General features: G+C 39.0%; 1 protein-coding gene across 6 annotated transcripts in view; it reads right to left on the bottom strand.

The window, feature by feature from the left end:
- DLGAP1 (DLG associated protein 1) overlaps window positions 1–14,990 on the bottom strand; it is a 395,903-nt gene that overhangs the window by 27,382 nt on the left and 353,531 nt on the right. For all 6 annotated transcript variants that reach the window (XM_088173596.1, XM_088173605.1, XM_088173604.1 and 3 more), the window contains one exon: window positions 2,513–2,886. In XM_088173596.1, coding sequence (XP_088029722.1) covers window positions 2,513–2,886 — 374 coding nt within the window. The remainder of the gene's footprint in view (window positions 1–2,512; window positions 2,887–14,990) is intronic.

The following is a 14,990-nucleotide window of genomic DNA, read 5'->3' as shown; positions in this document are numbered from 1 at the left end:
GTAGCCTCAAACTGACCATGGGTGTGCAAAATATCCAGCTGTAGTTGCTGTTCCACCAGCAACTTCAACTTTCAACTTCTTGTTGAGAGCCACTTGACCAACTTGCGCAGGAAAAGTGCTCAGTGAGGGATGGGAGTTACAGAAGCTGTGAGGTGAGGTGAGGTGAGGTACTTCCTTCATACTGGGGTTTCTGGGGAGATAAATACACCTGAAATCTCATAACTGACAGAGTGAAGCAACCTTTTGATGGAAGGGCTTTTCTTTGCTTAATTTTGCTTGTTTGCTCAGCAGATTTACAGCAAAGGCTTGCAGTGTCCTAGGAGTGGCTGAGGGATGTAGAGGACACACATGGAAGTTCATCAGAAGTGCATACTAGGTTTATTTGGCAGAGGAGGAAGAAAACCAAGAAGATACCCGTGGCTAATGCAGCTTGCCCTGCTCTACAGAGATGGGTTGAGCTATCATTAAGGTGTATACTTGGTCTGAGTTCAGACTAAGCCTGAACTATGTTCCCTTTACTCAGTGGGGAGAGACTGACTATTCTGCCAGTCAGAGGACAGACAGTGTACCTATGGCCTTTGGGGCAGCTGTTTGTAAGAGAAGTAATTTCTGGCATCAACACCTCTCTTAAGGTATTTCTACTCCCACACTACCCCTTCAGCTGTACCAGCATGACTGCTTGTGCAACGATGCTGCAAAACGGATCAGACAGCAGACTAGTGAAGCAAGTTTCTTTTATCTGTGAAGCCTATCTGACTCTAAAAATCTCATTGATGTGCACAGCTGTGAGGGTGGCACCATGCACAGGCAGGAATCCTGTAAGGCCGTGTCACTGCTGAAGGTTTTGCTCTATGTCATCCCAGCTTCAGGTGGTTTGTACCACCTTCTGCATTGGACCCTACACAAATTCTGCCTTGGCAGAGTCTCACGTACCTTCCCCAAATTTCATTATTATTTAATGTGATTATACTGGTCATTTGTAAACTTCAAAGTTTAAGAGGGAGATTGTCAAATGCTTGAAGAGCATTTGGAGCTCTGTTTTCCTCAAATCTCAGGAAATTGAGGCCTCTATACCTTTCAAAAAGCAGCATTTGTTACTTGCAACACTACCTTAAGAAGAGATACAGGGAGATGGTCTCTCAAGAACCATGATTCATATTACCATTGTTCATTTTGACTTCTGCAAACATGGAAATTATTTCCTTGTGCCCATTATTTTGCAGAGTCTTTGCTAAGGAGTCTTGGTTTCTTGGATTGGTGAAATAAGGGATTACAATAATATAATGGCATTTTAGGATTGGCTGGTAATGGGAATACAAAGCAGAGGAGTTTTCCTCTATCCCTGTGCCGCCTGGATCTTTCAGTGTTTAACACAGAACATCAGCCCTTCTTTCAGAATATACCCAAAACAAACAGCTGTGAAGCAGTAAGAGTCTACAACAAAGGCAGTGAACTGAACCCACAGGCAATAGTTATTGCTGCCCTTCCAAGAAGAAGTGAGAGAAAAGTCACAGCTTCTCTAGCAGCTACCCCGGGGATGGCATACTTCAGCACAGCACCTCTCATCTATCTCATCTGTCTGATATAGAGATTTCATGGCAAATTCTTAGACTTTACTAATCAGATAAGCCTGTCCAGGCACATAGTGCTGTGCTTACAACCACCTTCTTCAAGAAAAAAAATTCTGTCTTCTTGTGAAGGCCAATAAGCTGTGGATTGCTATTCTATTTGTTCAAGATTCATCTGTCAAAACCTGTGTTGATTCTCAGTTGATTTTAAGTTCAAGTACTTTGTACAAAAGCTAATCTGGCAAGCAGATAGTCAGGAGTCCTATGCACATCATTATTTTGGGGGAGTAGAGGGATGGGAAGGATTAATTAAGAAATCTAGTTTAGTCTAGTTTAAAGCCTAGTTTTATTTACTCTTGTCCTTTCTGTAAACAGGAATGAACTTTGGCAGGGTTAGTTTTCTTGTTTCATTCTACTAGAGGTAACAAAATGTAATTTTCTTTAACAAGGGCAAATCAGAAGGAACTTATCTTCTGCTCTTGAGGCTGAGATAGGAACAATGCTGCCTCATTCAAGTGGCTACCAGTCATTATGAAATGCATGAATAAGCAGCGACAATTAATTCAGTGAGGCTGGATGAAAATATTTTTTTGGTGATAATGTAATGTAAATCATTGTTTTACACATTCCCTTTCAGTGATTTAATTCATGCCTTTCTGACCCCCACTGTGTTATGATTCATAGATTAGTGCTCATGTGTGTAATTTAACAGAGCTGAATAACAAGCAGCACAGAGACTCAAACAAATCCTTGCATCTGATGTATTTATGATAAATTAGGAAAACATCATTAGTACCATGCAGAATGATTATGCTGATGCAAGTCCTATATAGGTACCTGTCAGGACAAGAAGAAAAATACACAAAACATTGTATAATGAGCAGTAAAACAGATGTAGAAATCCAAAACAATGGCAAGCATATAATCCATGTCATGTACTGTACCTGTATTCCAATAGATAAGCATCTGTTTTTCTTGAAGTGGTCCTTCTTCCTATCTTCTACTGCAACAGTGGCAATGGTTGTGGTGGTGGTGACAGTGGCAGTATTGTTCCCTACGTGTTGGCTTGCAGGGCCATGGATCTGCGCATTGGCAGCTTCAATAGCAGCTGTCAGAGCCTTCATACTGTCCAGGCTTTCTGTGGAGTTGCTAAGTCCAGACTGGCTAATGATATCACCCCTCTGTCCATGCCCATCCATGTAGGCATCTTGGGCAGACTCTGTGCTGCTCTGGGCTGTGATGGAAATAAAGGGTTTGGTGGTAGTTCTCGGTGGCACTGGAGGCGGTGTCTTCTTGTAGGTGGTAATGCAGGATGACACTGGAAAAAACACAGCAGAGTTCTTGTTTTATTGATGTTTTATGGATGCAAGTGGGATATCAAAGCATCAGTAAGCATGGACAGAGCAGAGGTGAAGAGGAGGCTGTTAGCCAAAGAGCCCCCAAAAGTCAATCTACGTGCCATAGTAATGCCTTGCTTATCAGTGTCTGTTATTCCTCCTATGTGAGTGGCAAAATTACTAGTAGGGCAAATAGGGAGAGAAAGTATCTATTTGCCAAGTTCCTCCTTAGTCTTTTTAGGATTGTTTTCTGCAATAAATTTTTTACTAAATGTTCTAAGTCCTTCCACTAAAACGTTTGTTCTGCTTATGGCTCCTAAACAAGATTCATAGGGATGGTAAATCTCCTACTACTTATCCCAGCCAAACTGTACTTCAAGCAGTTTTATTGCAATTGTTTTCTGTCTCCCTACGCTGTCCTACTATATGCAGAGTTTCAAACCAGATTTTTCTGATGAGATTCTCAAATCATTCTTTATCAAAGTTTGTTAACACTCACCGTACTTGGACTTGTGTATTTCTTTCTATAAAATGTCTCACTTGTTGCACAGACTTCTCAAATATTTTGAAATGCTTTGTAAGTTGTTGTGGACATATTTAAAAGAACATTTTGACATGCCTAATTTCTCACCATAAATATAACATCAGTTCTGGAAAAAAAAAATCACTTGATTTTACACAGAGAGTTAGTGTAATGAAGTCAATGGCTAAAACCTGTCAGTAAGTGGTAAAGTGTAAGTATAAATGTTTGCAATAACAAAGACTTTAATAAAAGTTCATATTTTGAAGGCCATGCTCTCTTTTAAAGTGCTGCTATGTGGAGTTATAAGCTTAGCTTGAGGTTCCCAGGTTAAAACTATTGTTCTATATACAGAATTAGATATAGAAAGCACTACATGGAGATTAAAACATCTTCCTTTAAGAGTTACTTGGCAGCTCTGCATTACTGAAGTCCTGGAATGCTTTCAAGGGAGGAAAGAAAGTCCATTAAGAACAAAAAACAACCATGATATGCTCTATTTTTTAACAAAATAAATGCAGGCATGAACCTGTGCAAAGTTCAGACACAAACTTGTTAACATAAATTCTTATTAACAGTAATCATATGGCAAGAAATGATTCATCAGATCATTTTAATTGGCAGACGTCTATGCCACCCACATAAAAGGTAACTCTACTACAGCTGTTCTGCTCTCTGTTTGCACTGTATCTGCTTGTCGAGCCAGAAGCCATTATGGTATTAATTTGACTAGCTCACATCCATATGCCTCCTATCTCCCCATAGCTGTAGGAATAGTTACAGTGTAAAAGGTGTTTCCAGGGCATGAAATCACATGGGATTTTTTTTGAAGGACTCTAGTATAAGTTTCTGATAACATGTCTGAACCCATGTTAAACATGTTGAATGCTAATGGAAAAAAAGAGTGTTTCAGGTAGTGAGGGTTTTGAAACTATGATTCACTTCTGAAGAATCAAACTGAAACCACGGCATCTCTGAGAGAAGAAATGGCTAAAAATGGACTTGTCAAATTTTAACTCTGGGGAAGTGAATAGTTAATAGGGTTAAAGGTGTTTTATAAAGTGCTCATGACAAGGTCAATACCTGGAACTAACAGAAAGGATGACAGTTTTACAAAGGGGATTATGGATGTTGTGCTGCTTTTCATTGTTTTTGATGCTGTCAAAAAACATTTGTTGTGACAGCACATGCAGGGAAATCAGCTGCTGTTGCTGCAGCATGATCATGTACTCTGGGATTCATGGAGAATTGTGGAGGCTGCTGCTTGAATCGGGATACCCTAGAAGCATTCCTGGTGGTTCATAGTCAGGAGAATATTCTCTGAGTTGTGGAAATGCAAACTGAAATTGAGAACAGAGGAATTCAAAGTGCAAAACCACACACATATCCAGGTAACGTCTTGGGAAGCTGGTGCCAAACTTGTCTAATAGAAGTTCATGAGCAACTTTGCAATTCAGCAAAATATAAATCGTACCATTTAAAATATGCTAAGAAAGGTCACTGGGAAGCTTCAGGGGACATGCCAGCACCTTCAATACATCCCAGCACGGCACATAAGTATAATTTTTCTTACATAGCAGAGAGGGAAATGATAATGAAACACACTTGAAAAGTCATCTTAGGTAGGAGAGAGAGCATCAGAACCGAAAAGCCACTCTCAACAAGACAGGTCCCCACATAACTGGGCATCCTGCACTGGAAAGAAAGTCAATAGCAACTGTCTATTGACAGCTACCATGCTCTCTGGACACAGCAGTACAAATACAGAATCGCCTGATTAAGTTGTCTTTCATTCTGTTGGTAAATGTACTCAATGAGGAGTATAATCCACACCGCATTGAGAGATGTTTGCACTCAGCTAATTAAATCTGAAGTTATTCTTAAGAGGGGGAGAGAATTGACAAGTCATACGGTGAAATTGTAAAGAGAAATAGCAAAACGTTCTTTCAGCAAGTCAAAACAAATCCTCGGTTTCCTGGAGTCACGCAGCACATACTGTACAGCTCCAGAGAAGCAGAGTGTGCAAGTCATAAAAGAACCCCAGGCACTTCATTACTGGAAGTGATGTAAGCTCCTGCCGCTCCTCTGCAGAATCGACACCAAAACAATGCCGGGGCCGCCGCCGCTGTCGGAGGCTGCTGCTCTCAGTGCCGGAGCTGGCCGAGCCCTCCGAACCGCCCAGGCACAGCAGTGAAAGGCTTTCGGTCCCGCAGCTCTCCTTCGTGTGCGCTCCGGCACCTGGCAACCTGCGCCGGGGCAACCTGAAGGATCCGCGGCTCTTCAGGTGCCCACGGTGTTTCGAATGCTAAGCTGCTCGAAAAACGAAACGAGTCCTCCCCAGGAAAATTGTCAAAACGCTGGAGCTCTCCTTGTCCAGCCAGGAGAGGCTGAGCATCCAGTGGGCGCAGGGAGAGCGCATCCATGCGCAGTTTTGGCTCTGTGGACAAAGGAGGAAACTCATCCCTCCAGCTCTCCTGCGGCAGGAGGTTCAGAGGGAGAACACTACAGGATCACAGGACTCGTGAAAAACTTGGAGAAATCCTCACTTCACACACAGGGAACCTTCAAACTATGAAAGCTGGTTTAATTCACATAAGGAAGTGAATTTGAAGGGCCGTATAAATTCCCTGATAAATATGTTCTTGGACATAGATCAAGGAGTGAAGTTCTGTACGGAAACTGATCAGACTGGAGAGTCAAGTCAAAGCAGTTAGTCTCGTGAATCATTAAAATTGTTTTGATACGGAGTTAATCAAAAATCACTTGTTCTGAATAGTAGAAGAGCCCTCAGTTTGACACAACCCTCAGTTTGACAAACTGTGGAAACCCTCAATTTCCACAGTTTTCTCCAGAGAGCACATGCTGCTGAAGCAGGTACACATTCCTCTCCTAGGGCATATGCAAGGTTTAATCCAGAAACTAGTTAAGTCATGCACAAGAATCCTCAGACAGCCAAAGCACTTCCAATCAGGCTCACTGTTTCCAGTGCATCAGTCCTCCAAGTTATTGTCTCCTTTTCCTTTTGATCTTTACCCTATTTCTGTGGACTACCATCAAGTTACAGTTTAATCTCAAATACCTAGAGGAAAAAAAACACTTTCTCCAGATTAAAAAAAAAACAAAAACAAAAAAGAAGCCACGGTTTTTGTCTTCCTAGCCAGTATTTCCAAACAACTAGCTCATGGGACAGGAATTTGGAACAGGGAGTGTCAACCACCCAGTTCAGAAGGAAGTCTAATGATAAAAAAAAAATAATTCCAGATTGCATAATAATAAAGGCTTGAATTTGAATGTTTCATTGTAAGAGTACTTCAGTTGTTTAAACATGCTCACTAGGGGAGATGAGCCCTCAGGAGCAAACATCAGCATGCAAACACAAATTTTTAACTGATTGAATGGGTGCTCAGGAGAACCCCAAGGCAGATTAATATTTTCAAGGGATCAAATTCATGCAGTGCTTTGAACAGTTCAAGTGATGAGACACACCAGTAATATCTTTCTAACTTGGCTGTCTTATATAAACTTGATTAACAAGAATAAATAACGTGCAAATTTAAAATTAAGTAACATAACAGTGTTTCTTCTGAGAAAAAGCATGAACTCCACAGTTTGAAAGGAGCAACAAAGGACACAACTTTCTCAGCACAAGAAAGATGTGGACCTGTTGGAGTGGGTCCAGAGGAGGGCATGAGGATGATCAGTTGGTTGAAGCACTTTTCCTGTGAAGACAGGCTCTGAGAGCTGGAGATGTTTAGCCTGGAGAAGGCTCCATGAAGGCCTCACTGTGGCCTTCCAATATCTTAAGGAGAGAGAGGGATTTTTTATATGATAGTGACAGGACAACGGCAGTGGTTTTAAACTGAAAGAGGGCAGGGTTATACTAGATGCTAAGCAGAAATTTACTCAGAGGGTGGTGAGGCACTGGAGGTTTTCCAGAGAATTTATGGATGTGCCACCCGTGGAAGTGCTCAAGGCCAGGTTGGATGGACCCCTGAGTGACCTGGTCTAGTGTGTGGTGTCCCTGCCTATGGCACAGGAATTGGAACGAGATGATCTTTAAGATCGCTTTCAACTCGAACCATCTTATGAGTCAATGATTCTAACTTGTAACAACTAAGTCTGAGGATAAAAAGCAGGAGCTGTTCCATGCTGCACAGATGGACCTCAGTCTTCTGATTTACTGTCTGTTAAATGGGTGTGCTAACAGTGGTGCCACACAGATATAGACTTTTTTTTTTTTTTTTTTTTGAGATTCGGGGGAATGCTTGAAAGTAGAGTTTCAGATCCCGTGTTCTTATTTTTACATGCAAAAAATTGATATGGAAACAGAGCATGCATTATCTTAATAAAAAACTAAGCAGATGCTTTCTGAGGATGTAGAGATTTACTATTACAAAACTGAAGCAAAGATTTTTATAAGAAGTTTTAAACTGCCCAAGGGAATAATACTACAGTGAGTTATGGATGTCATTATCCCAAATGAGAACTACTGAAAGCTAGATACTACACCATCAGGAATTCTGCCAAGGCCATGCTTTTTCCAGACCTCCCTCACAGCCACGTTGATACCTTATTTGATGAAAGCCTAAACTTCACTGGCTTAGGAAACAGGCAAAACATATAACTAAAATCCTGCAGAAATTAATAAAAAGTATTTAAACTATTTTTACAGCACACAATAGCACCACAGACTTAATATCCCATGACCTTTTCGTAAGTCTGGACATTTTTGTTAGCAAGTAGGGTGCCTCCAGCTTCCCAGCTGGATATAGTGAAAGATCTCCTGAAGGTGAGACTAAATATGGCTCATCCTGTATCTTAAATGAATTGAGTTGGAAAATCTGCATGTGCATACCCAGTGGATGACAGGTGAATATTTCTCCAGCATATTTTTTCTCCTTTTAATTTCTTCTGCTGGAAGCTGCTGATGCCAGTCAGAAGCTTAATTGCTATCCCAGGGAAGCTAAATTATTGTGCAGAGAACAGGTGAGACAGCCAAAGGTGTCTGCTAAATGCAGTTTATCACTAGGAGATTACCACAAATTATGGATGCACAGACAAAATCCAGGGCATGTTGGCTTCCCGGGAGACCCACTTTACTCCTTGTACTACACAGCCACTGCTGAACTTCTCTATAAAAGTGACCAGGACATTAACAGCATACAACTTAAGCAATTCAGCTCTTGTGGCCAATATCAACCTCTACATGCAATGAAACATGATGAAGAAAAAGAAAAAAAACCAATACAGCAGAGTGGTCTTTTTTAGTCAGTATGTGAATTATTTACTAACTTTTCATAGGTACTGCACTTTTTTTCTGATAAAATTGGGAAAACACTGCTTGATCTGTTGCTTCAACTAAGTCTCACAAACCATTCAAATGCTTTCTGCACTTTACCAAAACTTTATTTCCCCCCATATTGTAGCAGTAATGGAAAACCTTATAATTTTAGATAAAAATAGGGTGCTTAAAAGTATTTTATATTTCAGAACTTATATGTCATAAAATCATCCTGAAAGAAATTAATTAGCTTTCTGAATATCAGTACTTTAATTTTGTAAAAGGCATTTATGGAAAACAAAGAAAACCTTGTGAAATACGGTAGTTTATCCCACTTAGATCAAGAATGTGTAACAGTAAATAAATGTAATATTATTCAGCTTAATGAAATCAGATTCTTTTCCTATATATTTTCCAGGGAGCAACTTCACTGGCACTTTGATATAACACTTTGTTATGTGTTACTGCAGCACTCTGGAGTTCCAGAATTTGCATCTTTTCCCCTTGGCAATAATGTTAATTAAAAAAAAATGAGCAATTTTTTAAAATGTGGAGTTGTGCTAACCAAATACAGACACATCTATGTAAACAGATCTTTAAGTAAAAACACAGTACAAGAACTAAACCCAAGATTTTCAGAAACACAGGGGGTTGAACTGTCTGCAAGTATGTAGTCACTGTAGTTAGAAGATGTATTTAGAAGTTTTCAAATCTGAGCATGCTCTGAAAAAGTCATCACTGATCTTTTTGCTTGCCAAGTAATGGTTGAACGAAAAGACTTTGTCTACTAGTGCACATTGCAAGTTCCTGGTGCTAATAACTTGAAAAAACTGCCTCTTTACATTTCTACATTGGATTTGGATTCTTGAAAATCTCACTAAAACTGAGAATATAAAATTTCCTAATTTCCAGACTCTATCAGTAGCTCTTTCAATATGCCAGTGTGCCATAGCAGAGCCTACACGTCCCACTGTGTTTGGGCATGTTGCTGTAGGTGCTTTTTCCTGAAATCACCATGTAATAACAGTAACTACTGGTGTTGGCCATATTAATACACTCTGGTATATATGCTGTCCCTTCAGTTACAGAAGGAATTAATATATCTGAGCATCCAGGAGGCTTAAACCCTATCAAACCTGGAGATACACCAAGGCAGATGCTTGGTCAGAACCAAGCCCACATATAAGTAAGGATCTCCTGGTCTTTACTGAAGCAGTTTGTTCAGATCTTCCTTCACAGTTTGTTCAGAAGAACTGCGTTTTGTCCTTCCTGAGCTCCTGCTGCCAATGTCTCATCTTTTCATGGTGGCAGACTGATGATAAAGCAAGATAATAGCCAGTCATTTCAGGAGGAGCTTGTCACAAATTTGATTGAGAAATTGCAAGTTGAAATGGTATAGTTCTTGTCACAGGAGGTCAGACTAAAGAATAATTAAGATCCTCCCCTTCTCAATCCCTGAATCCCAGAGACCAACTTGTTTCCCAGAACCTAGAGGAGACTCAAGCGAGCCAATTATCTCTGAGTAATCTGATCATGTAGCATTTAACTTAGCTAGGTATTAATGTTGCATCACTCTTTTCAACATTATGGCAAGGATTTTTAAGCTCTTCACTGCAGCTAACTTTCAAAAGGCAACACGACATTCCAAAGTGTGATTTCTATATAGGAAAAAAGTCTGTAAAAGTTGTCCCCTCTTCCTCAGTCTGGAAATGCACCTTCTTTGTTTGCTGCTGATGTTAGCAAGAAAACGAGTTTCTACTGGTTTTTACTCCCAGTGGTTTTCTGAATACTTAATAAACTTAAGGTAGAGTAAGCAGAATTCTGTATTATTGCACACATTGGTATCAAGCTGGTCTCACAGAATTTGATTAGTGATGCATCTAAATTTGCTTAGAAATTAATTAGTTTAAATTGCTGCAAACCCACCCCTGATGTGGACATATTTAGAAGTGAACATAACTATTTTTTTAAATGTCTTTTTTAAAACTTAAATGAAAATGAAGGAAATAAAAGCGATTCTTTCAAATAATTTACTGCAATTAACTGCATCAGTTTGACAATTTTAAAGTTATTTCCTTTTATGCCATGGTGTGCAAACAAGCTGTACATTGTTATCAGTTATATCCATTTGAATCCAGTAAAAACTGTATAAGTATCATTTAACCCAGGAAGAATTTGTGAAATTTAATTTTCTGGGTCATAATCAGTTTTAAAGGTTGCTGTATTTAAGTTCAGTTGTGCCTGCATGGTTTGCTTACTTTTATATCTGGGATTTTTTAAAAACTACACTAAACCAGAGAACACAATGAACATGCATTGTTCTAATATATCGTTACTAATGAAATTTTCGGAATTGTCCCACAAAGGGAAAATTCTGCACTATGAGACAGCTGTGTGTATACATATATATATATATATATATATAAAATACACATACATGAATATATAGAGCAGTTATATTCACACTAGTCATTAGGGGACTAGTACACACAGCAAATACAGAAATGTAGGTTCACCAGTTTTGCATGCTATTCAACCCTAAGGCTGTTCAGAAGGCTTTAAGAAATCAAGGAAGTCATTGCTCTGACATAGACTATTCAAATGTATTTAATGCAGCCTGTATGAGGTGGGATTTACTGTTTTTGGTACAATAGCCATCTACTTTATTAATCAAACTACTTTATGATGCTGCTGAGTATAGGTTGTGATTCCTCAGAGCAGAAAGCACTTTGTCATCTGATCCAGCAATTAACTCAAATCTCTTTAAATTCTTAAAAACAAAATATATGTTTTTTTTCCTCAGTACTTGGTGCCACCAAAACGCCACGTCTTTGACATTGTCTCAAAAGTCAACATTTGAGATTTAAAAATCTTGTTTTATGCTACTTGATAGATAAGATTTTATTAAATAATTTGTCTAAGAGTTAAAAGTTATTCAAATGACTGTGATGATGAAAGGCTGCTATATTTTAATCAGATAGATGTCGGGAAGAAACTCTATGAGCACTAAAGACAAGAAAATAAAAGCCAATGTCGACTAAAAGAAGAATGTGATTGATAAAAACAATAGGAACAACTTTTTAGCTACTGTGAAGTGCCATGAAGCACCGCAAGAATTGATTTAAACTATTTACTGTCAATTTCAGTGTAACACAACAGGGTCGAAAACAGCACACTATGTTATTCTCGTAGATAAAATCCTTATAAAGACAACTGCAGAAAACCAGGTTTCAGGAAGAAAAGTATCACGTGCCTATTGAGCAAGAACATCTGTTCAGACAGGGAAGTACTGACTTGTTTTTAAGCGGCCAGCACTGCATTTTTCAGCACACTTACCACTTTTGGGGCGTTCCTATCCAAGCAGGAATGTCTAAAACAAGCAAGTTGTGCTCGTGCATTTCCTAAAAAATCCAAACCAAAACCAAAAGCAAGAGCTGGTTGCTGCAGGAAGAAGGGAGGGAAGAAGGAAAATTACAGTTAAATCTGTGCTCCAGGGTGAACACTGACTTGTCACCCACGAGAGAGAGTTATGCCCCAGCTCAAAAGTTCTGCCTCTGCTGATAAGGTTATCAGATGACCTGCAAAAAGTCACCTGTCAGGGCAGATCCTCTAGCACTGTGGGGGAAAATCCAATTCCATCTCAAATGAGGAGGAAATGTAGACAAAATGTTTACACAAGAAATTATACTTATCTTTGGTCTAATTTCAGGTAAAATAGCAAAACAGAGACTTGAGAATGTCAGCACTCTTCTTGAATTAACTTGAAAAGAATTGTTTGCTGAACAATGCATATGAAATATATGTTTGAAATGCACATTTGGTGTTGAGAGGAATTAAAATCTACACCAAACCCTGATTTCTCTCCTCTCATTTTGCATTCAAATGAACAAGTTACATCCTTGGTCAGTGGCAGGTCTGAGGTCACCATGAGTGACCTCATCTTTTCAGCTATTTGGTTGTTTTTATGACAAGGGTCCTACTTAATAATGCAACAAGTCAGCTGAAAATACTCTTAGTGTGAAAAATTCCTAATGATCAGCCCAAATGCCCTGAGCACAAAAAATACTGACATCTCATTTACAGTCATTATAGTGTACAGATAACAGCATTTCATTTTGAGCACAAAAATCACTTATTGCTGGGAGTCCTGAATTAGCACCCAGAAGACATTCAGATACAGAAAGATTGTGGCCCTGGCATGCATGAAAGAGGACAGACCAGTCTTGTGTGATTTTTAAACAAGGTTTCAGTGAAAGATGTTGCAATTTCTTTCCACATATTTCTCAATTTATTAAAAAAATACCTGTAATACAGATTCACAGTTTGAAGGAGATGTCAGAAACAAACCCCCATTATCTTCCTTGGAGACACTAACTGCATGCCTGATGATAATGTAAGAGCTTTTTTCCTTATTTCTTGTTCGTTTTATTTTATTTTAAAAAAATCAGCTCAGTAGAAGTGGAAAATTTAAAACTTGACATCGTGATCCTGAAACCCTGAATTTGTGCCATATCATTCCAGTGACAAAAATAATGGGTTTATTTTACATAATTTCCACAAGGACAAGAAACATTGTCACAGTACAGTACCATGAGAATAAACTCTTCTTTCTCCAAATCACTCATTTTATTTTCCACTAGCAGTTCACTTTAGTGAGACATTTTGGAATTAGTGCTCCCTTTTCTTTAACCCCTAGACAGCAAAATAATGTTAGCATTTCTCACTTTTACTTAAATGTAAAAAAGTGAATAATGTTTTGTAGTGACTTAGCTAAAAGATAAACCCAGACATTCTGGGTTGGCTAAGTCAAAAGGTAGACCCAGAACACCTATTTGAGACACAAGCAGAGAAAGCAAACAAATTTTGACACTTCAAATTATTTAGACCTTTTGAATCTTTAGACTACATTAATGCTTTCTGTAGATCACAAGGCCAATAGAAAAATCTTTGCCATGCCAACAAAATGAATCCTACAAATCCATACAATTTCACATGCACATAGCTGACACTCCAGACTTCTCAGCACATGAAATGCAGGAAAGATCAAATTTATAACCACGGCTCCATTTTTCGAGTTTTCTCCCTACAGTTTCCTGCCCCAACCTGAAACTTCCTCTTCTTAGTCATCCCTCTAATAAGACCCTTTTATCACATCCCCATATTAGCCATATAGACTTGGTGTTTATTTTTGATTGGAAATCCATTTCTGAGACTTTACTGGGTAAACACAAATATCTGACTGAGGATGCTACCACAGGCTTACAGGATGTGAAAGAAAGGGGAAGAAATCGCGTCTGGATCCTCTTGTAGAAATTGGTAAGTTAAAAATAAATAAATTAATAAATAAATTAATAGATAAACAAACAAATACACTAATACAAATAGCTGCAAATGGTGGTCAAAACCAAGGATGCTAAGCAGAACAACTCTCAGCCTGGTTCAACTCAGGCTGTTTTGTTCATCTCTGCTTTGCTTGAAAACCTTTCCATGACCTCAATTGCTGCTTGCACGGATGTTTGAAGAATGTCTGTCTTAACACCAGCACCTTTATCTGCCTGGTTAACATGTGGTTATTCACTATTTGTTATTCTCATCAAATTACAGAGTCTGAGCAGCATCACTGTCAAATGCCAATCACCGAGCACAAAAAGCAAATAATTAAAATGGACAGATGATGAATAATCCACAGGCCAGGGTCTGCTTTTCCTAAACTGCCTGTTAACAAATGAAAAACAAATACATCTGTAATAATGACGACTGTTCACAAGCAACTTGTGAATTGCAAAAAAAATCTAAAATTCAATATTAAAATCAGTTCCAGTGAGTAAATCAGTCAGCTCTCGTTACTAACAATATTAATACCATTTACTTTTTATCACAGGAGATGTAAGAGGATACACAGAGTGTGCCTAGTCTAGGTCACAGCAGCATCATCCAGGGCTGCACTGCACCCAGCTGAGAGGATAGGCTGAGGCTAGTTGGATGCTGTCCAGAAGAGCTATTGCTCTGGAGTAATTATGCATTTTGGAAGTGGTTTAAACTGAATCACTACACCCCCATTTTTTATTTGAGATTAAGGGTATCCAGATGAAGAGCTATTGTGGAATAACCACAGTACTTTTGGAGAATTTCCAGAGTTAGAGAGATTTTACTGCAGACAAGTACAGCACATTGAGCCAGCAGTCTTCTCCCACAACCTTTGTTTTCTTCAGAGTCTGACAAAGGTCGGGAAGGTCTGACTCCCTTCAGCTTTTAAAGACTAAAAAGGGCAATATTCAAGATAC

This window comes from Sturnus vulgaris, chromosome 1 (assembly GCF_052056855.1).
Source record: "Sturnus vulgaris isolate bStuVul1 chromosome 1, bStuVul1.hap1, whole genome shotgun sequence".
In the NCBI taxonomy this organism is placed as follows: Eukaryota; Metazoa; Chordata; class Aves; order Passeriformes; family Sturnidae; genus Sturnus; species Sturnus vulgaris.
The sequence above is the reverse complement of the archived record's forward strand: the minus strand, read 5'-3'. Positions and strand labels throughout refer to the sequence as shown.